This window comes from Micropterus dolomieu, linkage group LG11 (assembly GCF_021292245.1).
Source record: "Micropterus dolomieu isolate WLL.071019.BEF.003 ecotype Adirondacks linkage group LG11, ASM2129224v1, whole genome shotgun sequence".
In the NCBI taxonomy this organism is placed as follows: domain Eukaryota; kingdom Metazoa; phylum Chordata; class Actinopteri; order Centrarchiformes; family Centrarchidae; genus Micropterus; species Micropterus dolomieu.
In genome coordinates this window covers 19,578,609-19,601,492 of record NC_060160.1, presented here as the reverse complement: position 1 = coordinate 19,601,492, position 22,884 = coordinate 19,578,609, and the positions used below count along the sequence as shown (strand labels likewise).

General features: G+C 43.3%; 1 protein-coding gene across 1 annotated transcript in view; it reads left to right on the top strand.

Moving 5' to 3' along the window:
- LOC123979424 (palmitoyltransferase ZDHHC14-like) overlaps positions 1–22,884 on the top strand; it is a 141,313-nt gene that overhangs the window by 87,956 nt on the left and 30,473 nt on the right. The window contains exons 5-7 of the mRNA XM_046063339.1: positions 15,932–16,232; positions 19,242–19,352; positions 21,432–21,531. Coding sequence (XP_045919295.1) covers positions 15,932–16,232; positions 19,242–19,352; positions 21,432–21,531 — 512 coding nt within the window. The remainder of the gene's footprint in view (positions 1–15,931; positions 16,233–19,241; positions 19,353–21,431; positions 21,532–22,884) is intronic.

The following is a 22,884-nucleotide window of genomic DNA, read 5'->3' as shown; positions in this document are numbered from 1 at the left end:
CCCCCCCCCACAACCCTCAACCCCCCATTGCTTTCAGTGGCGAGGCACAGGCTGCCTCTTCAAGGGCAATATCTGTCAAATGATTCCCTAGTGAAATTAAGACAGAGGCCATGAGAGAGGAGAGGGGAGGGGTAAGTAGGGGTGGGGGGAGGGGTGGGGGATTGAATGCAGGAGGTGGAGGGTGAGGAGTAACAGGAAGACCTGGGAGTGTGTGTGTGAAGGGGTTAAAAAGTTAGGTGGAAGCCCTCCTCACCTCTCACCTCTCACCAAACTCAGTCTCATCTGACGGGGTGAAAAAATGAAAGCAGTTTAAAGATGGATCTGGCAGCAAGTCCCTTTGTCGCCTTCTTTACATGTTAAAGAAAGGGACAATCTGGGAAATGAAAGGCTTGGGGAACAAGGAAGGGAGACAGAGAGGGAGATGGGAGACTCCTAAAAAAAAAGAGATATTCCCTTGCCTTTTAATGACCCTAGACTAGCGCTGTGTGGAGATGCCTTATTTTTGTTTTTGATGATGGTCGTGTTTACACAAAATGGTTTGAATTGAAACAGATCATGTTAAGTGATTTACTACAAGCGCCACATAATCCCCTGTCAAAACGCTTGCTATACAAATTTGACAACACAAAGTCTCTCTGAGGATATTATAGTGGTATTATAGAACATAAAATATCCATAAACACTCAGCTGAGATCACACACATGTCCATATAAGGATATTAGAGGAATATAATAGTGCTTTTCCTCCTTGTTTAGTGTTTCTACATATGATGTGAAGTAATAACTGTCCGTTTCAGCAGTGTGAATAACATTATGAAGCAATCAGCAATGTTGCCTGATCCTGAACACCCCCCCTCTTCTGTTGTTTAGAATTCGATCACATGCTCTTCTGTGCTCACAGCAAGCACAGCGCCATCTGCTGCCCAACTCCGATTTTACAACCAGGCAACAATGGCCCTTTCCAACCACTAAAAAAACTATCTAACATCAGCTCACGTGAAAACAGACACTTTTCCCTTATCCCTGTTCTCAAATAAAGTTTCAACATTTTTTTACACCTGCTTTGCATTTATACACATAATGAATTGCTTACATCTAATTATTCAATATCTCAATTTTCAGAGCTGATACCCTCACGGCACACCTCCAGACCTTAAATTTACAGCCCTGTTCTATAAATGTCTAAAGTGAAATTAACTTTTTACAAGGTGTCATCTGTGGCTTTTAAGTGGTGAAATTGAAGCCCCCACTCCCACACATACACACACACATACACACCTCATAATGAGAAGCCATTATTAGGCCGTGATTGGAACCAGTGTGCCGATATTAAAAGTGGCAGGAGAGGCAATATCACCTCAGTGTCTAATACCCTAGTAGATATGTCATATATTTTAAGACAGCTGCTCTGCTATTTATAATTAATAGCAATTTAGTCTCAGCAAAAATTGGAAGACAGCTAACAGAGGGATCTTGTTCTGTTAAGTGCAGTTTCAGAATCAATGTCAAAGTGACATTGTACAGTTTTTGAGTGGGTGGTCCAGACTCTACAGAGCTTATATAAATACCACAAAGCCCATATGGTGTTATGTGTGTTTTGCACGGAAGAAGATTTCCCTTTGATGCCATATCAAAATAAGTGCAGTACAAACAAAAAAGAAATGAAGTTGGCCTCTAAAGACACATGAATAAAAATAATCTGTCTTTATTCTCACATGCCTCACAGTCATAAATCACTCCTTCCCAAATGACAGCCTTATACACGGCGTATCAGTGTGGCAAATGGCTCTATCTTATAATAGCAATGTAGCACATAGCAATATTATCTTCTGTGGAGTATTGTAGTGCATGTGTCTCAGCGCTGTGCCCTGGAGCGCTAGTCAGATTACACTGGCCCAGCGACAGTCTTATAATAAGACTCGCCCATTAAATCATATCAGCACTGCTTTTTATAGGCCAACACCTCAGCTACGACACTATGAAACTGTCTATCACACAGAAATGTGCGTGTGTGTGTGTGTGTGTGAGCCAGAGATACTGTGTGAGCGAAAGGAGACTGTCTGGGAGGAGACGCGTGTGTGTTTTACCAAACGTTGCTGGCGTTTGAGCTCCTCGCCGCGGCATCTGACAGCGTTTCATCTTCTCCTTTTATTAGATCAGCCTCGCGCCGCTGTCACCTCTCCTTTCCCTGTGCTTACATCACACTCACACACACGCCCTCGCGCACACACAGCCGGGCGGCCATTGGCTCACGGGCTCTGCGAGGACGTTCTGGTTGGTTAGTTGGTCTCTGTTCCGTCAGGCCGGGTAGGGAGAGGGCATCCAGGACGACTTTACATCTCAAATCACAGTGTGAATATGCAAACTGGATGGTTGACTGATGTGAATCCGAATGAGTGTGTGTTGTCCGTGGTATTAAGATGCCTTCTTTAGATTTTATTTGATGTTTCAGCTGTCATGTGCCATAATTCTGTTTCTGTTTCACTGGGATTGGTTCACTTGGGACTCACAGATCACATCATGTTGCGTTTGGACAAAACATGCAGAAGGCTGAATTACAGACCAATTAAAATGCTTAGGCAGGTTTTTTGCCTTTTTTAAGAGAGAGGCTGAAACATGACATGTCATAAAAAACACCTCTGCAGCAAAAGCATGATCATGTCTGTGCAAAAAAGTTTTGCATTTCTAAAACCCAAATTATTTCAAATGTCCTAAGGTCCTGGTGTTTGAATTGATTCATTTGTTAAGTGAATTATTATGAAATTAGAAATTTCAACTCTGGCATATTTCAAAAATTTAAATAACATTTTTGGAATCTGTGGATTCTTGCCGAAATAAAGCATTACAAACCAAATAAATCCAAACCAGTTAATTGTCAGTGTTGTGCATATTTAAGCCTATAGACCTTTTGGGGGGATTTACAACATCAGTGAATGTGAATATCTGTTTTCGTCTTGACAAACTTCCCCTTGTCACACACTGTGCTGTAAGTAGTTTTCTATCTGTAGTCACCGCCGCTTCCCAAGCAGGGCTGTCATGTCACATTTGTCATCTCTGATGGATGACGTCGGCGTCTAGCAGGGAAGAGTTAAAGAACCGATCCCGCAGAAGACACCGAGCAGCTCATATTCTTTTGGACAAAGCAGATTGACGTGTTTTTGTTCCTTATACTTTATTTGCTGCCTTCTGAGGGACTGTTTTCTGTTCGGTCGCATGTTTGACGTGACTTGTTCGATTGCAGCTGTGCAGCAGTGAAGTTAATTCAAAGCGTGTATGTGTGTGTTCCTTCTTTTTGTGCTGACAGCTTTGTGATTCCTTTCCATATCCTCAACACCACATCCTTGTAGATTTGCTTGTGTTGTCACTTTTCATGACATTTCTCCACGTCTCACTTATTCCTTTAAAATGTAGAATTTGGATTGTTTTATAAGATATTGTACAGCGCTTGACACAAAATGACAATGGAAAGGCGTTTAAGTGTATTATTTTGCAAATCATATCTGAGAGTGCTCTTCACTCTATTTGTCTGCAAATACATTTCCCAAATCCAGCCAACAGAAACAAACGGTCCGCACGGTGGGATTTAATTGAAATGTGTAATTGTATTGTTATTCAAACTCTTTTTCATGCTAATGGACTCCCCCATATATACCACTTCCCTGTCAATTTACACTGACAAACCTACACTATACATGAATACTACACACACACACACACAAATATACAGACAGAATGAACTGATAGACATGAAGAGACACAGACACAGAAACTCACACATCAACTCTGATGCTGGAACATGCCGCACGTACAAAGCAATGTTGTATGCACACGTAGATGAACAGACGACTGGCTGACAGGCACGCACACTCACATACACACACACACACAGAGCATCCCAAGGCCTCTCCACATCTCGGTTAATCCAAGCCGTCAGTCAGTGCTTCGGGGCCTGGATGCTGCCGTTTGATTGTAATTGCAAAAACTGGAGGCGGACGAGGGAGAGCCAGGGATGTCAATAGACAGGTGGAGGGATGGAGGGATGGATTCCTCCTGCCTTCCCACAAGTCTCTGCTCAGCACGCTGTGTGACTTTTTGTCAGCAGTTTGTCTTGTGCATAGCTAATGACGGCTCGACAGAGGGGCGGGCTGAAGTCCTCTGCTGCTCTTGTTCGATCTCTGTGTCTCTCTATCCTCTGGTCTTCAGCTGACTCCCCGACAAATGAGATTTTGCCTGAGGTGGATGGAAGGATGGTATGTGTAGCAAGGCCTCTGTCTGCCTGTCTGCCTGTTTGTTAGGAAATCTCACAAGCCTTAAAGGACCTGGAGGTTTTTCTATACTCCTAACATCCTTATTCTTCTCCTCTTGCTCCTTCCTTTAGCCTCCTCTCCCTTCACTCTGTCATTCTCCTCCTGCAGCTCCGTATGTCTTCTCATTTAAGATGGCATAACTCACAGTGAATTGTTTTAATCAAGAAACAGGGGGGGTTTGGGAGGGAAGTGAGGGTAAGGAAAAAGAAAGGGCAAGGGCATCCAGGCAGACTGAGCAGCAAGAAATTGGCAATAGACAGAGGGGGTTTGAAATGACCAAAAAAAAACAACAGCTTCTCCAATTAAGGAGAAGTTTTTTGTTTTGTTTTGTTTTGTTTCTTTGGTCATGGACAGTCAGTCACACTTGCTTTTGTTGAGTGTGTGATGAATTACACCCCTCCACTCCTTCTCCTCTGCCTTTGTTGTGGTGAAGCTCCAGCCGTTTGTACCTCCTACAATATCTTGCGCTGTGAATTCTCCATGCCTGTTTACCAACCAGCGTTCTTTTGAACTGGCATAGAGAAATGGCTTTTTGAAAAGTCTCTTTGATGGTGAGTCCAATTTGTTTTCACCGCTAAAAAAGTTTGTTTGAACGCTCTGAAAATGTGGGCTGACGTCGACGGCGGGGCCTGTCCTGAGAGGGCCACCGCCTCCCTGTGTGACTCTTTCAGTGTACGAACGTGGGTGTGGTGTGTTACCCAGCGTGTATGATTTGATTAACCTGAAATGAGAATCATATTGTCTCTTTATTGCTCCATCAGCCCGCTGTCTCCCTAATAGTCTGTCTATTTGTAAATACAAATCCATCTCAATCCCCATGTGTGGAATAATGATATAAGGTTTAAACATAAAGATTTATTTATTCATATGTAGTGAAATTTCTTTTACACTTCTCTGCTGGAAGATCAGCAATCGGGGTCTGCTCCAGAGGACATTGGCAACTTTTTTGTGGATAGTAGGTAACACATGCACATAATTTTGCTAGAGGATGCCAACTGATGTAATAGTTATTTCACATATCTAATCATCATACATATTTGTTGTTGCAGAGAGGATGATAAAAACAGAATACAATACAGAACAATTTTTTTACACTTCTATATAGCCTGCTGTATGTTTGAATGTATCTATTGTATATAAATGAGGTTAGTGTATTACAGGCAGTGGAAATCTTTTTGGAGTGCAGAGGACACAGATACTGTAAGAATTGTCATATTATTTTAGTTAGGAATAGAAATGAGGGAAAACAGAATTTGTCAGTAGCTATTTGTTACTTTAAACATAGAAAAACTCAGATTGCCCCTGGTGTTCCCATTATTAAAAAACATTTTTTCTAGTTTCAAGTTTCACAAACCATACTGGGTTTTACCAAACACAGGGATCATCTGATAGGCGCCTAGTAGTCCCATATGGGTCAGCTTCTCTATATCTAGGGTCCCTTTTGGGTTGATAATCTAATTACTTAGCAAGTAGATCCATTTAATTTTTGGAGAAATTCAGTCAAACGCCGATTTTGTTAATACTCTGGAAATGCACTCCATGAAACAAAACGTGGACGTGGGCAGGAAATTCCCTAGGTCACATGACGTCGCCACATAATTGATCCATGACGGAATTTCAAGTTTGACACAAACAACAGAAGAGTGTGCAGAAGGTTAGGGAGGGCTAACAGGCTGTCTGACTTCATGCAGTAACTCTTAGGATACACAGATCACAACCAGATATCTCTCAGAATTCCACCACCACATCATGTTATTGATCAGCGGCGGGGGCTGATGGATTACCGAGGCGGATGCACTGACAGGCGCGCATCCAATGGGGGAAGAGTTTTGCATCGCACCGATCAAACCAGACCCTCAAACCAAACTACCCCCTCTCGCCCACCCTCCCTTCCCCTCTCCCTCGTTTTGATCAGAGTCATTTTGACAGTGATGCATAAGTCTCTACAGCACAGGGTTGGCTGGCTGGCAGGAAATGCCACAGATCCCCCGAGAGTAGAGAAATGGGGGATTAAACATAGAAAGACATCCCTTTAAAAAAAGAGTAAAAAGGAAATCAATGTGTCCCTCTGCGGACAAGGAGAGTTTAAGGATGCTGCCACTCTTGTCTTTTCTGTAGTCTTTTTTCTTTAAAAGACGCTTTTTTGTTTGTGTTTAAACTCTGTTTTGTCTCAGGTTAGTCTGCTCTGCCCCTCGCTTGCAAATAGAAGTCCTATGCAGAGGCTAAATCGAAACAAATCATCACGATCATCCCCTGTGCTATCCTTGCCTCCCTCCCCATCCCCTTCCTTCCAAGCTCTAACTTCCTTTCTTTATTTCTTGCCACTTCGATCAAGGAGAAGTGAACGGCAAGCGTTTCATCTCTCCAAAGCGACAGTGGGCCTGAAACACCACAGAGGCAGAGCTGGCTAACATTGAACTGGATTGGGTAGAATAAATACAAAGGCGAGAGGAAAAAGAAAGCAGCTGGGGAAACACAAAAGAATGGAGCTACAGATGGGAACTAACCTTGCCTGGGTTTCTCTGATGTTCCTTTACACACACACACACACACACACACCTCCACTGCACCCATTACCGTCAACCCCTCTTTCTCTCTCTCTCTCTGCTCTCTCAAGTCATCCTTTTATTTGTCATGTTCAGAGGACAGCACCAAAGCGTCTGAGGAATGGGAGGTTACAGTGTATTAAAGGAAATGTTGTTTCACAAAAATGGTCATTCCCCTTTCAGCAGGAAATACAGAGGCTATGCAGCTCCAGCACTTCAAAGCTGCCCAGAAAACTTCCCATGAAACGACTTTGATTTTCTGCATCTAAAGGGGACAAGCAGGGGATTTTCCCCCTGGTGTCTCGGCGCAGTCTTTCTCACATTGTTCTTGGCTGTTCTTAACGTTGTGCTTTCTTGCTATATGAAAGGAATAGAGTATGAATTTAATAGCTCTTATAGAAGATTTGCAAGCAGGTGAAAAACATGTTGCTCCACAATAATATTTGTTGATAGGTTTTCCGCCGTTTTGAAACTAAATTAGAGCATTGCATAGCATGTGAAGACTCCATTCCTACATTAACCAAAGAATCCAACCCCTTTGGCAAAATCCATAGACAGAATTGCTGGAATGAAAATCAAATTCATTATTGACATTAGTGATTTTGAACCCTTGAAACTGGCTTACAAAGCAGCGACACTGAAGAGGATGTCATTATTTGTGTATTTTAAATGGCGAGCAATTAACATTTGATAACATTTGAGAATGAATGGCATCCTGGAATGAAACCCGTCATTCATGTATCACTTTTTATGCTATTAAAAGTCCCTTACTGACCCATTTTGATGAAAGATATCACATAGAAATAATGTGTTGGGAGGCAAATAGACTGAGGAAGCCGGTTCGTGCAAATTAGTGAGCAGAAGGGGCAGCGGAGAGGAGGACAGGGAGCATTAGAGAGAACCAGAGGGAAGTTAGACTGGTTGTTTGGACGTGTTAGTTTGAAGTGAAGAGGCTGCAGTCGGGTGGACTGTCTCCCTGACACACATACAAACACACATACATCCAACCCCACACACAACCTCTCCCCCTCGCTCCTCCAATGGCCCTGTCGGTGTGCCAGGGCGGGTGATTACCGACGCTCTCCCCCAATTATGGGCTGATTATTCCGCCGCGCTCTAATTGACTGGGGAGATATGCAAATGGCTGTCATTTGGGATGATAAAGGATGCGGGTGCTGGATGCCCCCTGCATTATTTAGCCTCGGCTGTACGCAGCGTGAAGGATGTGGCGTGCGCTTTAATTGCTGAGGAGAGAGAGGTTAAGCTGAACGAGCAGCTGAATTAGAAATGAGGAATTTGGGCCCTTTATTTATTTCTTTATTTTGCTCCTCTGCTTCCATCTCTCTCTCTCTCACACACACACACACACATATACACTCTATGTCATGCGTCATTTTTTTCTGTTCTCTCTTGGGTGAGTGGAGAGGTGAGGAGGGGGTGGGTGGATGGCAGGATGTCATGCTGGAATGCCATAAATAAAAACATTAGTGGAACCAATACGTGCAGAACAAATAGAGTGAGTGAGTGTGTGTGTGTGTGTGTGTGTGTGTGTGTGTGTGTGTTGGTATAAGGGGAGGCGATAAGTGGTCTGCTTGTGCATTAAAAACTAAAGTGTGAAGAACCTTTGCGGACTAATGAAAAAAAAAACAGTTTCAACCACAATAAGCAGGCTGGGCCTGTCTCCTCTGCCTCTGTAAAGCTGCCATTTTAAAAGAAAGCAAGTTTAAAAACACACTTCTAAGCGGAATACCAATGACCTAACTCACCATGTGAGAGGTCAGACTCGTGGGCGTGTGGAGATAGACTTTGTGCCATCTTTGACTTCAGTACGTGGCCACACAAACAGGACCAACATCCATGTTTTTTTACCAACTTAAAGGATGATGTTGGCTGTTTGAGACACTTTACTGTCACTGTTGTTGGTACAGAAAATAGTAAGGGGGCATTGAGTGAATAGAGCCTACTTGCTAAGTACTCCTAGCTGCTACAGCTTGGGATATTATCGGGGGAATCGGAGTGAAACTCAACACTAATCCCTCCGGTCTGGAGACAAGCAGCGCCAGATTTGGGTGTCTTTAAGAGCTTAGGGGTAATAGGGCCTCAAATGTCCCTTTCAATGTGGCCTGCCCCATATCTCCACATTATGAGAGGCTTAAGAGCCGGGGCAGTTATCACTCAGTGAGCCCCATATCTTACAACAAGCAATAATTGCTAATGCAGTGGAGTTACTGTTAGCATTATCACCAGATTTAGTGAATCTATTGGAATCCGCAGTTAGGTGTCCACACGACTGACTCGCCTAACTCCAGGACTGTTTTTTTTTTCCCAGCTCGGTGCTGGTGGTGAAAAACAGAGAGAGCTTTCTTTTCCTCTTATCGAGATGTGGCGGTATTATCAAGAGATTGTCGGGGCTTTGTGAAGTGTGCAGAAGCAGAATTGAAAAGAAAAGCACAATTGCTTTTCATAGCAGCTGTGGTTCTCCTCTGCACAACTTTGGGAAGCCCTGAACTGTTTGTTCTTTGGCTGCTTTTATTCCAGATAACAAAAACCGAGAGGAAGCAAAAAGACTGCCTTCAGTGATTTAGCCTTACAAATAGTACCCAGTGTTTTTCAAATCACAAAATAGTTCCCCTGTAATCATGAACTGCGGTTTGTCAAAACCAGCATTTTGCTCACTAATATAGTGTTATTTTCTTTGAACACTTTCTCTGCGTAGCAACAGTTTTTTAACACATTTATGCTTACACTGTGTCTGTATAGGAGGCGTAGCGTTAATAGCATGATAGCAGAGCAGCAGCGGCATCCTTGTTGCGTCATGTGTACACAGGATGCATTCAGAGATGAGTTGTAGGTCACGATGTTGTGTAATGTAACCTCACCTACTGAAACATGCAATAATATCCTTAATATTGTCTTGTGTTGAGTTACACTGTTGATATGTCCTCACTGTTGCCATTGCAGGGTCTCTGTTGGGGTTGGGCTGATAGACAATGACAGACATCACAATGTTGAGCCAGCATCGTGACAGTCCTACTCACTATGTAACAGTGAGTTGTTGGCTAGGACAGGGAGACACTGTTCCACCTGTGGCAGTCTTGGGCAGACTTAAGTGAGAGACAATTGAAAACTTTAGACCCAACGACAGGAACAATAAGCTTAAATGTTGTTGCACAGGACGACAATGGGTCGGCATGCTAGCATATTTGAGTGCTATCCTAAAGCCCAGTTGGGGTTTTGGCGAGCCTGAGGCATGCCAATCATCTCCCCATGGTTTGCAGAGAGTGCCCTTGCCTGTTTGTGGAGTCTCTCTGCCTCGTGCCTCCTCTCCTCACTGAAGATTTCACTCAGAGACCCTCAGGAGGTGTCAGAGACTCTACTCGAGAACTCTTATCTCCACACGCATTGGCTCATACATTTACATTTCCCAGCTTGCACACAAACACACACATTATCTAGCAAAGACATACCCCCGTCAAGGCATGTTTCCACATTCCTACATGCAATTATTAAAGTAGTTGTCTGGATGTACACTACTGTGTATTAGCAAGCACATTTTGATTAGCATTTTATAGTGTAGCGCTTAAATCGTCATAATTTCTGTCAATTCTCATCATCATCACCAATTATCATCATCATTCCAGCCTTGCTAGACATTCCAGCTGATTGACATAAAAAAAAAGGAAATGATGGTGTTAAATCTCCCTCCACTAAGTCTCTCTCTCTTTCTCATTTCTCTTCTTCTTTCTGTACTTAATAGCACTTAGCGAAGGGTATTACAGTTGGTGCTCTACATGGGGCATCGCATTAAAAACCTTCTTTCACACATAGACACCACACACACACGTTCAGCAGTCCATTTGGATTCATTTGCATGGCATTTCATTTGGATTTTGCCTCAATCGACGGTTTGGGGGGAGGATAAAAAAAAAACATCTTTGTGTAATAGCATTTCCTCTTAGTCTCCAGTGCACCATAACGATAGAAAGCACAGCGGCCGGAGCCGATAAATGAGTGCAGTGCTGCCATGAACAGACCTGTCCCTCAGGCCTACAAACGATAGCTGTTTGAGTTAATTACAGTTTACATCATCATATTTACCCAGAGAAGAGAAACAGAGATTAAAACTCGCCTCTGAGCCCACTGAGGTGTTATTTCTGTATATACCGTACCACAGTGAAGTAGAGAACAATTGTCCTTGTGTGTAACATTATAATGGATCTTATACTTGACCCGGGAAAACACAGGTGCTATATGGATAAATACACGCATCGATACCATATGAAAGTGTACGTATAAAAATAGAATTAAAGGATTGGTTTAAGTTTGTCTTAAAGAAATACTGACCTGCTATATGCACACTGAAAGAGGTTTTGGTCTGCTTAAATATGAATTCTAACGTTCAGCCGAAGCTAAAATGAGGCTTCAGCAGTTGGATTTAGTCATATCAAGTGGGTATCTTCTAAAGTTACCGTCTTTTTGTTACAAAATTCCCTCTTTGTGTTTCCCCCGATATTGTTTCCCAGCTGAGTTGCAGCAGAGAGATAGCAACACAAAGATGAAGTTTTGTACTGAAAAGACAGTAAAATTTGAAAATAGCCACTTGATTCGAACACAGGCTTACACTGGGAACACATTTAGAGGGGATCTTTTCATGGCCAGTATGGAGAGGAGGAACAGTCACAACAACCAGTAACTCTTTCAGTGTTCATATGATTATGTCAGTGTTGTTAAACAGATTTGAAAAAAGGTCAACCCATTTTTTTACATATTATATATATAATATTCATACAGCACATGTATTTTGTAAATTACTACAGGCCGCCTACACAGACCCCTGATGTTCGCACCAGGGAAATAAAACAAACAGAATGCCGGCACTCACAGAAAATTTGTCTTCTTGTTTATTATGGGCACGAGCGCGTTTCAACAAGAAACCATTATCAGCGTGAGCGAGCACCAGGCGAGTAGCAGCTAAAATCCCAACCTCCTACAGAGACAGAGCAGATCTTGGGCCTTGGATAAGAAAGAAAAGATTATGGTGGTAGAAGTAGACCTTCCTTGTTCCATCCATTTTGCAATAAGACTGCAGGATGTTCAAGTTTCAGAACGTCCCGCAGTTCTCTTTTTCATTAGTCTCTGAATCCTGCCTCTTGGGTTAGCTTGGAGTAATGCAGCATGTACGTATACTGATCAACAAGGAATCACCCATTAACGTGTCTGATGTTCTCACTTACCTCTAGTAGCATCTAGTCATGCAGATAATTTTGGCTTTGTTTGCCCAGTTTCTGAGATGTCTGTCTCTGCAATTTCTGCAGCCATCCCAAATACAGTGGAAGTGAATCTGTGGTGCCAATGCCATTTAAAAAGTCCAACAGAAACATGCATTGTCCAGAAACAGAAATAGGACTGTCCAGAATAATACTGACACTATTTGAAAGAAGTTGGTATTACATTTTTTAAATTATCATTTTTGTCATTACTGTGAGCGCCACAAACAAATTCCATTCACCTCCATCTAAGTTAGAAATCTCAGAGACTCAGATGAATAACACCAAAACTATCTGCACGAATAGATCATATGGCTGAACTGGCACTTTAAGCCATATATGTATATACAATTATACATTCTGAATTTTGGTTCTGTGCAGTTTTGAGCCATAAGGGAGGTTGTTTTTGAGTGCTCAGTGTTCAGTTGCTGTGTTTGAGTTGTGTTTCAGGCTCTAGTTAGCTGGCTAGCCATCTGGTGCAGAGCCCTCAGCCATACAATCCCTCTGACTGGGGCAGGCAGAGAGAGACAGAAAAATAGATACTCGATGTGAGACTCTGTGTGTCTGTGTGTGTGTGTGTGTGTGTGTGTGTGTGTGTGTGAGAGAGAGAGAGAGATAGAAGTAGTTAGTTTCTCCTGTCGCTCTCCTTTCCTGTAGCCCACAGGAAGCAGCAGCCATTGGCTCCTCCCTGTCTAGACAGAACCACTTTCGCACACACTCTCTCTCTCACACAGTCACACACAAGCCTGGTGCCTTCTACCATTGCAACTTTGATTAATTCCCTGTGTGTGGTGAGAGGAGACAACATCAGCACCATGGTCAGTGGAAAAAGGGCCCACAGTCTGCTGGATGTGACAGCTCCCTGCTTCACACTGATGCCTTATACCCTGCTGGGGTATAAAAAAAAAAAGTGTGTGTGTGAGAAGAGTGAGAGCCGGTCAGTAGTATGAGTGAGGGATGGGGAGTGTGTTTGAGTGTATGTGTGTAGCTTCATCTGTCCCCTCAGCCGCATCAGTGCTCAAGCATGTCACGCTGTGACAGGCCAGCAGCCTGACAGGCACACACACAAACAGAGGCACACTAAACGAGTGAGTGCAGGCAGGCGCCAACACCAGCGAGGTGAAGGGTCGCGAGCGAGTGCCTCTCCAATGTTGTGTGAAATGTGTAGATGCCAGTCTCGGCCCATTATGTAGGTATATGCGACTTTGTGTGTGTGTGTGTGTGTGTGTGTTTGTGTGTGTGTGGGTGGGGGGCATCTCAAAGTAACTGGTTATTATCACCTCAATATTTTTCTTATTATGACAATTACATGCTCTAGGAGCGAATTAAGCAATACAGGACGCCAAGCGGGAGTGGTTGACAGCTATTTGGAGACTCAATGCACAGAGCAATTTGCAGCACAGAGCCAAACAAATTGGATTTGGGCCACTTTGGATTGGGGCCCCAGATTGTTGGGCGTTTGGATCCTCCGACCGCATGTCTGCCTTGCTGACTGGCTGGCTGACTGGCTTCGATTCTTTACACATGACTATGAAGCAGACACTTAGCCAGGTAACACAATGCTCTGTGGCCCATGACGAGGATTAAGTGTACATGTGGAGGAACTGTGTATGTGTTGATAAATGCATTATACTGAGTGTGCATTGTGAAATTACTTTTTTTACGGTAGTTTTCAGCAACCATAACTGTGGGTTTATTGGGTATTTACAATTGACATTTTTATAGTATACGGGTGTCAAGCTTTCCCACCCTTTCATGTTATTTCAGTGCTGCTACTTTTTTGGTCTTAGGCCACACAGCTGTGCTCAAGTGTGTGTATAATCCAAATGAGCCTAACAGCCTCTAAACGAATTACTGGTACACATTTTCCCACCCCTAAACTGCCACTGGAAAAGCTGGCAACAGCACCCAATTAGGTGAAATGCAATTATTCCCATCCATTCACACAATTAGCCTGTGGGTTAACAACCTAGCTGTACATCCGGCTAGCTAGTTTTGGAAAAGCCGTCGCCATGGTTACAGCGGCTCTCATGGTAACCCCGCCACGTCAAATGGCAGGCTCCCAGGGCAGCCAGTCAGTCGAAAATAACATTCAGCCCCATTGGTGGAGGCAGCGCATTGCATCACTCAGCTCAGAATACTGGGTGACTTGATTGGCTGAGACAGGGAGTGGTACCACGGGCGAGGAAGCGAGAGAGGAAGAGAGAGGAAAGCCAGTGCCCCATGTGCTCAGTCGAGCGAGGGTAGATAATGCCAGGCGACAGACTGGCAGGCTGGCAGAGCGGGTGGGCACTCACAGTAGCATGATGGAAAACAAAGGCTTTGTGTGTCAGTGCCGATATTGCATTAACCAAAACAAGCAGCCAGCAGACTGACTGCCACGCTGACTTGGTTGTCTGTTCCACAGGCTAAGCCATGCATGGATAGAAAGAGATTGGGGACGCCTGTCTCCTTTTTTTATATGGAATAACATGGTGGTAAGCTAATGAGAAAAAGTACAGTGTTGACATTGAATTGACTGTGAGCAACATACATTCAAAACAAATGCCATTTCTTGTCACAAACAATGCACTCAAGACATGCAGGGTTTGGCAGGCATTTCTAGCATTTATTCAAGTGTTTTAGTATGTTTAGATTGGAACTTTTTGCAACTATTTGTTATCTTATCATTTAACTTTTTCCTGAAGAAATTAAATCTTTCATGTGTTGTGGTGGCCCCGTAAGGCAGGGTGATGCTGCTCTCATTGTAGCTCTTAAGAGTCTCTAAGCTCTAGGTAACGCACAGACAGATCGGCACATATCAGTCTGTGGTGACAGTAATGGTTGCACAAGACTCAGGTGGGACAGACGTGGAGGGTCAACAGGCCTGGTATAGGCAGGTAGGATCAGCTGGCATACACCCACAACTCTTCCCCTTCCTCCCTAAGCGGGGCACAAGCCAGGCCCCCGGGGTCACTTATAGGTGACTTCTCCCATATTCAGCTACAGCTGGGGCACAGCCACTAGTCTGTAAATGTGTGTGTGTGTGTGTGTGTGTGTGTGTGTGATGTGTAGTTAGGGAGCAGCCATCACATTGCATCACATCACATCTGGTCTTCTCTTTACTTTTCTCTACCACTGTCTCTCTTCCATCTTTTAGTGTCTTCTTACTACCTCCTGCGCACCCCACTTTTATACAGTCAGTATTCTGTCAGCAGTATTGGTGGGGATTCCCTGGAATCAATTCAGGAGGGGGAGTACCTACTAAGCACACACACAAACAGCGAGTTTCTCTGCTCACCACAGGGAATAAAAACTGTAATATGAACTCACCCTTGGTCTGATTGAAAGCCCATTACAATTCATTTTCACCACAGCGGCCAGTGTACAGTAGTGTCTTTTTCCATGGGTAATGTTGTTGTTCCTCTGCCATATTCACCATAACTGCAAAGAGTTTGTCTCAGTGATTACAGTCAGTCACAGAAAAGTCAAACACTTTTAGTGCATGTGCAGAGTAAACTTTTAAAGTGTAGTGCTTTATGAAAGCATCGGAAATATGTTGCATCTTTGCGTCATGTGTTTCACTTCTTCTTTTTATGTTTTCAAGAGGCTTTTATAAATTGTATGATCTGGTATTTCAGCCAAACAGCCATATTTCAAATATGTATGTAATATGTATGTGTAATAGTATCATGACATGATAATATGTACCAGGAAATTGTTGTCTTTGTTTGTGCTCACATTTAAATGTGCCTCCTGCTGCATGTCACTTCTCATCAAATGCTTGGGTGAGCTTCAAAAATACTCACTGTAAGTCCTTTCTTCTGTTCCAGGATCTGTCCGGCTCGATTGATGACCTCCCCACTGGGACGGAGGCTGGTCTGGGCTCAGCCGTCAGCGCCGGCGGCTCCTCCAGCAGCAACAGCAGTAGCCAAGGGGAGCAGGGAGGGGCCAGCAACCAGGGACAGTCCCCCTTCTCTCCTCACGCATCCCCCCACCTCCCCAGCCACAGGAGCGGGCCCTCTCCCTCCCCTGTGGGCTCGCCTGCAGGCTCCACTCAGTCCCAGCAGTCGCGATCAGGCTCTGGACCCATCTCTCCTGCCAGCGGACCCTCTGCCAACACCACCGCACCAGGTAAGGGTTGCCACTAGAGCCTGAAAGTATGTGCACATGCATCTTGATAATCTCATTTCATCTTGATGAAAGGCGCAACTTGTTGCATGACAACTTTATTAGTTTAAACTCCACAAACAAACAAGACTATCGCTGACGAGATTTGCCATATGAACCAGACACTACACTGCATTTTACATCATGTATCACCGTGTTAGATTCCCTGGGATATTTGCAAAATTGCTTTACAGCTTAAAGGGAAATTGCTTTGTGCCACCAAACAAGGGGCTGTAGTTTGAAAGCAAATGGGAAAACAATCACAAACATACCACAGTCAGTGATGTCAAATCATGTGTATTACTTTTGACAGATGATGAAAAATAGTTACTGTGACATCACTGATTGGTACGTTGCCAGAAGTTTCAGTTTCCAGTCCCATGTGATTCAGTTTTGACGTGCTATTTGAAAATTATGCCCGAAACATCTTTAAAGGTATGATGTGGCCAGAATTTTTGTTTAGTAAGTTCTGACTTTATGTCAAAGCCTATGTTTTGTGTTGCAGACTAGATATCTACCGAAGTCAGCAAGCTGACGAGCTGTCTCATAATACCACTTTGTACCTCAAGAGGTGATAGCCCGATAGTATAGCTCAGGCCTCCTCACTGTAGTTTTAGCTGGGAGATGTGTGCGAGTATGCTACGTTACACAAACACGCTTTGCTTTTAACCAACCTTGGATTCTTACACCTATTTTCTTCCCATGTTCACTTGGATTAGGGGTTAGAGCAGGGGTCGGCAAGCTATGGGACGTGTGCCAGCGTGGGCACGCAGAGACATTTTAAGTGGCACGTGAGAAAGAAAATTCAATCCTACAATATTGACCTATGCCGTTACGTTGTTGGCCCCTCCCAACTTGGACTGATCCTCATTTTTGCTGTAATCTGATTGGCTCAATGGTGCCGATCAAAGTTTACTTTACATCCGGTTTGTATGACAAGTGCAACAGAGATGGTAAATATGGCAAAAAATTTGAATTTAGAAGAAAAAAATTTGTTTTTTAGCATTGTGACTGACTGTACACATGACATGTTGGTAGTTAACAGTATAGTTAGTATTAATATTTAAATAAAAATTGTTGTGGCATTGTTACTGGATATGAACAGAAAAATTAAAAAAGGTTATGAATGTATGAGAAATAAAGATGTTTAGCTAAATACGTTTATTATGACTCATCTACCAAAATCTTTTGAATTTGAATATCTTAAATGCTTATCACGGCAAATATCGATAAATGTGATTCATTTCGATTAAGTCATTACAAAACCACAAACAAGTTACAAAACTTGTAATTAATTAGATACATTTTTTTAATCGCTTGACAGCCCTATTTATCATATGTCTATTATTATTATTACCAAGGTCAAACTTCATGTGCATTAACAAACGCTGCTGGCACACTGGATGTCTTCATCTTTGTATATTGACACTTATCACAGAAAAGGCTGCTGACCCCTGGGTTAGAGAATGTTGCATCAATACTGACACGCTGAGTTCTCACCTGTAAGCAGAGAACGTCACACCAGACTCCACTCACAAATCTCTGAATTTAAAGTTCCCTTGTCTTCTGTCAGAGTCCTGTTTGAAGCCACCTCAGTACTGTATTCTCTGTCGTCAAACTGACTTCCGTCAGTCTTGGAGGCTGTGTTCACTCCTGGTCTGGCTGTGTTCACCAGGAGCACCAACATTCCCCTGGTGCTCTAAGCCCGGGAAGTCAGCTAATAGGGCCGCTACTAGCTGTGCAGCTAACTGAGCTAACTAGCTAACAGCAGCTACAGTTAGCTGTAGATAGCAGCAGTTAGTGGTTACTCTGCAGTATGAATTTGACAGGTGGCCAAAATCTTGCAATTCTTACACATTGCACCTTTAAGGCAGTACCATTAGTAAACTTGTTGCTGCTGTGCTACCACAGTTATCACACCTACGTTTCTGCTTGACCTTTCCATTTATTTTTCTATTTAAACACCTAAACCTGATTTCATTTGTTTTTAAATATGTGCATTTAAAGAGGTTTTTAAAAAGGTCATGTAGAAAACTGACCCTAATGCGGAATAGGCATACATGTTTCCACAAATAACAGCATTTAAACGTAGTGTGTTTTGCATTGCAAGGATAGAGCATCACACGTTTCTACTGTATAAACAAACAGGCAAATAAATCAGAACAGGGAAAAGCAGGGTTACTGGAGGGAACCTGTGTTTCTTTGCTTTAATAAGTGTCTTAATTTAATACCCATACCCATCATTTTGTCCATGTAAAGCTGACCACTGAGACTTTGTATGAGTGAACAGGGTTTGACCTCTTTTTTTAGAGAAGTCCGAATGAACCGCAGGATGAAGGTGGCAACGCTGGTTTAATAGCATCTCTTTTTTTCTCATCTCCAACTCACCGTATAATCCATCCAGATCAATTTTCATTCTGCCAGTTTGAACAGAGGATGAAGCTGAGTGTACACTGCAGCAGAAGACCACATAATATCAATCCAGCATGTCTAGGCGTTGATATCTCTGGTCCATTTGAAATCCTAATGCAGACCGCTGAAGAATATTACAGCTTAGTGCAGAGCACTTCATGGAATATGTCTCATTCATTTTCTTCACGCAATTTTTATCCTTGCACTGTAGGGATTTGTTAAGTCTTTGATCACAGTGTTGCAGAAACACGTCCCTACTTTGCTGTGGAATTTTCCACTTCATCTCTCTACTACCTGTGGATCCCACAAGCATTTCCAACATCTATGTCCAGACAATATTTCCTCTCCAATCTGAGTGTTAATGAATTGAGACTGACTGGTAGTGAAGGGCCTCCCATCTGATTTGTTGCCTTATCTAAGATATGGCAGGCCAAACAAGACACCAACAGGATTATCTGACAATACGGTGTGTCTGTCTGTCTCCTGGGGCCATAGCAGACCACATAACCATTTAGATAAACACTGAGCATTATAAATGAGTGTGGGTTTCATTTGCCTCAGACAGGCGTGCGAATGTGTGTGTGCACACTGTTCCCGCCTGGCCTACCCGTCATCCCGCCACCTCTCTGCCCGACTGCACGGCTGACCGGAGCATCAGCATGTCTCAGACCTGTCAGTCACTCTGACGCGGCGGGGCAAAATGTCTTGAGTGAGATCCTGACGCCAGCTCCTCCTCCTCCTCCTCCTCCCCTCCTCGCAGCCGCTAACCAGAGTGATTGACGCTAATGAAAAACTGGGACAGTGGTTTTCCAGGCGCTCGTGCCAAGAATCATGACGACAATCCGGAGTGAGGCGGCAAAGACGAGAAGCGAAACCGATCGCTGGGACGTGATTAATAAGAAAATATTTTAAAATATTCCCTGTGCCAAATAAATGGTGATAAAGCGTGGAGCAGTGAGTAACATCTGGCATGTTTTAGCGGCTGTACAACAATCAGTTTGAATTAGATCAAGGAGCAGCCAGCCTAAGAGAGACACAGGAGAACTAATGTGGTTTGCACACATCTGATTACTAACGCTCAGCTTTCTAACACTTCATCACAAGTTAGGGCACTTTGGTTAATGTTGTCGTTGTAGTTTGGTACAAGTGAGGAGACGAGGGAGCAAGGGAGCTAGCAAGAAACGCTGTGTATTTGTGTGTATGTGTGTGTGTGTGTGTGTTGTATCTTCACTTCTGTTACTTCTGCAGCCATAAAAAAAACATGTTCATTATTCAAACCAGTTTGTGTGAACAACAATGTCCTTTAAATTAACAAAATAAGATAAACATTAATAAGCTAATTAATTAGTGTTTTTCTCTGTAGTAGTTGTGAGCTCCAGTCAAGAAAAAACATATCTTGTGGCTGCATTGCATTCTGGTCCATTAAGGCTGCTGTCAGTGGAGAAATTGGAATCGCATGCTCTTCTATAATGGATTCTGCCCCTCGACTGACTGAAAATCTGTTGAAAACATGGATGTTTTTAAAGTTATTTATCTCCTATTAAACTCCATTATAGTCGGGCTACAAGTGTCACCATGTGATGTTATATTGTGAGTTTTATCCACATAAATCCACTGAAAATCCAAAGAAATGCTTGCTGCTGAAGTCTTAAAGTGGGTTATTATTATGTGTATTTTTCTTTTAAAAACAGTACTTTTGGTGTGTGTGTCTACCTGCATGAATGTCTAGCATACTTAATCATGCAAAACGTGGTTTAGAGGTAAAGGGGTATTAAGAAATGACTGTAAATAAAGGAATGTCATCCCAAGCTTTTTAGAACCAATTTTACGTGTGTGTGTGTGTGTTTGTGCGTATATGCGTTTGTGTGTTAGTCTGACACCGGTCAGCCCCACTCGGTGAAATGATGCGACATGTCACACGGCTGAGCACTCACGGGACACACGTTACCCTTGACAGCGGTCAGAGGAGAGCAATTTCATCATGTCACCCTTTCACCTGGCTGTCACACACACACACACACACACACACACACACACCAAAGAATACCACAGAAGGCAGGTAAAGCACACATAACAGCCCATGAGCACATAAAAAGTAAAAACTTTTTTTTTTTATGATTTCATGTGAAACATATATGGGCACACATATAAATCACATATATAAGTTCTTTTGCTTAGAGTCACAGTGATGTCGGTATGTGTGTGTGTGTGTGTGTGTGTGTGTGTGTGCGCGCTAGAAAGAACAGAGTGAGAGTGAGGGGGAGACTGACAGATTGCCAGCCTATCATACACCCATACACTTGCACAAATCTATCTTGTCGGAGCTCCACGGCATGCCTGTGATTCCCTCGTCTCTTCACTTCTCCTCTTCTTTCTCCCTGCTCTCTTTCTCTCTCTCTCTCTCTTCCGTCTCTCCATGAAGCAAATCCAATACACTGTAACATTATCCGGGCCTCGCCTTGCTATTTGGATTCTCTCCCGGAGCCAAAAAGGCACACACAGGGCCAAATTGATTTTCCTGTTGCGCTAGATTTGTGACAGTCGAGCAGAAATCACATTGCTCAACTGCCAACCTCCCCCTCCTCTGCCTCCGCCTCGTATGCACACACACACACACACACACACACACACACATACACACATACTCAAAAACTGTCTCTCATGCACACACACACACACACACACCTCCTTCCTCCCAGTGTCTCTGAAGCAATTCAGAGTGTCCTCAGAATATTTTTCTCCTTCCATGAGACATCGGGGATGAGGCAAGCAGACATTCGTCTCTCATCGGGATGGATGTGAGGCTGAATGGGACCGCTGGCATTCAAGCTTCCATCACTGACTGTGAGTGGTTGGAGAGAGAGGCTAAGTCATCCAGTCACAGGGCAGAACACAAGGTCCTGAAAATGTTCAGCCTTCAGTCCCTAAGCTAGTGTTGTTGCAGTTGCAGCAGCTGCAGAATCCATCAAATATGCCGATTTGTGTGTGTTTGGCTCCCCGAAACTCTGCATTTCCTGGATATTTCTGGATGTAGATAACACAGTGTTTGCTGTGTGGTTCTGAGAGTGAACATGGGCTGGTTTGACAAGATGTCGCCAGGTTGACAACCTGTCAACATGGCGTCACTTCTTGTCAGCCTTAGTATGGCTGTACCCAAAAATGAGCCGAAGACATATCCATTACCACACTGAACCTGATACATACTAAATCCAACTTCACACAAACAGAGCACAGGAACTCAGTTGTCATCAGCTTGGATCACTGTTGCTGATAGGATGGAGCTGATAAGGTGAAGAGATGTACACGCAGCACATGTCTGCTGCTGCGTGAGGTAATATCTAGCTACCAGGAACCCATTATCCTCCAGTGCCACCATATTCAAGAACTGCAACCTACCTGGAGTGTCCAGAAGTACACGGTGCCAAGTGCTCAGACACATGGCCAAGGTTAAGAAGGACCACAACTGAATAAGATTCACAAGTTGAAGCAACAAGATTGGGCAAAGAAATACCTGAAGACAGATTTTTGAAAGGTTTTATGGACAGATGAAATGAGAATAACTCAGGGCACCACTCTGACTCAGGCGCCAGCAAGGTGGAGGAGGGGTTCTGATATGGGCTGCTATCATTGAGGATTAGATAGTTCGACTTTTTTGGGTTGAAAATGGACTGAAACTCAACTCCCAAAATACTGCCAGTTTCTAGAAGATACTTTCTTCAACCAGTGGTACAGGAAGAAGTCCTCAGCATTCAAGAAGGCCATGATCCTTATGCAGGACAAAGCTCTATCAGATGCCAAAATAATGACCTGGCCTTCTTCCTCTCCTGACTCCCTTATCAAACGTCAGACTTATAGTCAGGTAAGACAATACACCTCTTAGAACACTATTTGGGAGACTGTGGTTGCTGCTTCAGCAAAAGTTGATCGTAAAAAGATCAAAAAAGTGACTCTAGGGATGGACGGGTCATGGCAGTTATTAAAAAACAGGCAGCTATGTTGGCCACTAAATATACTTTTCCTTAGATTAACATTCAGGTTTGAGGTTCAATTACATTTTGGATTGACTGAGAGCATCATGTTTGTTCAACAATATAATGAATCCTAAGGAATACAAATTGCCTAATAATTGTGCACGCAGTGTGCAATATATTAGCTTATTAGGTGAGATAGATTATTAAATAAAACTTTGGGATTTGCCATTCAT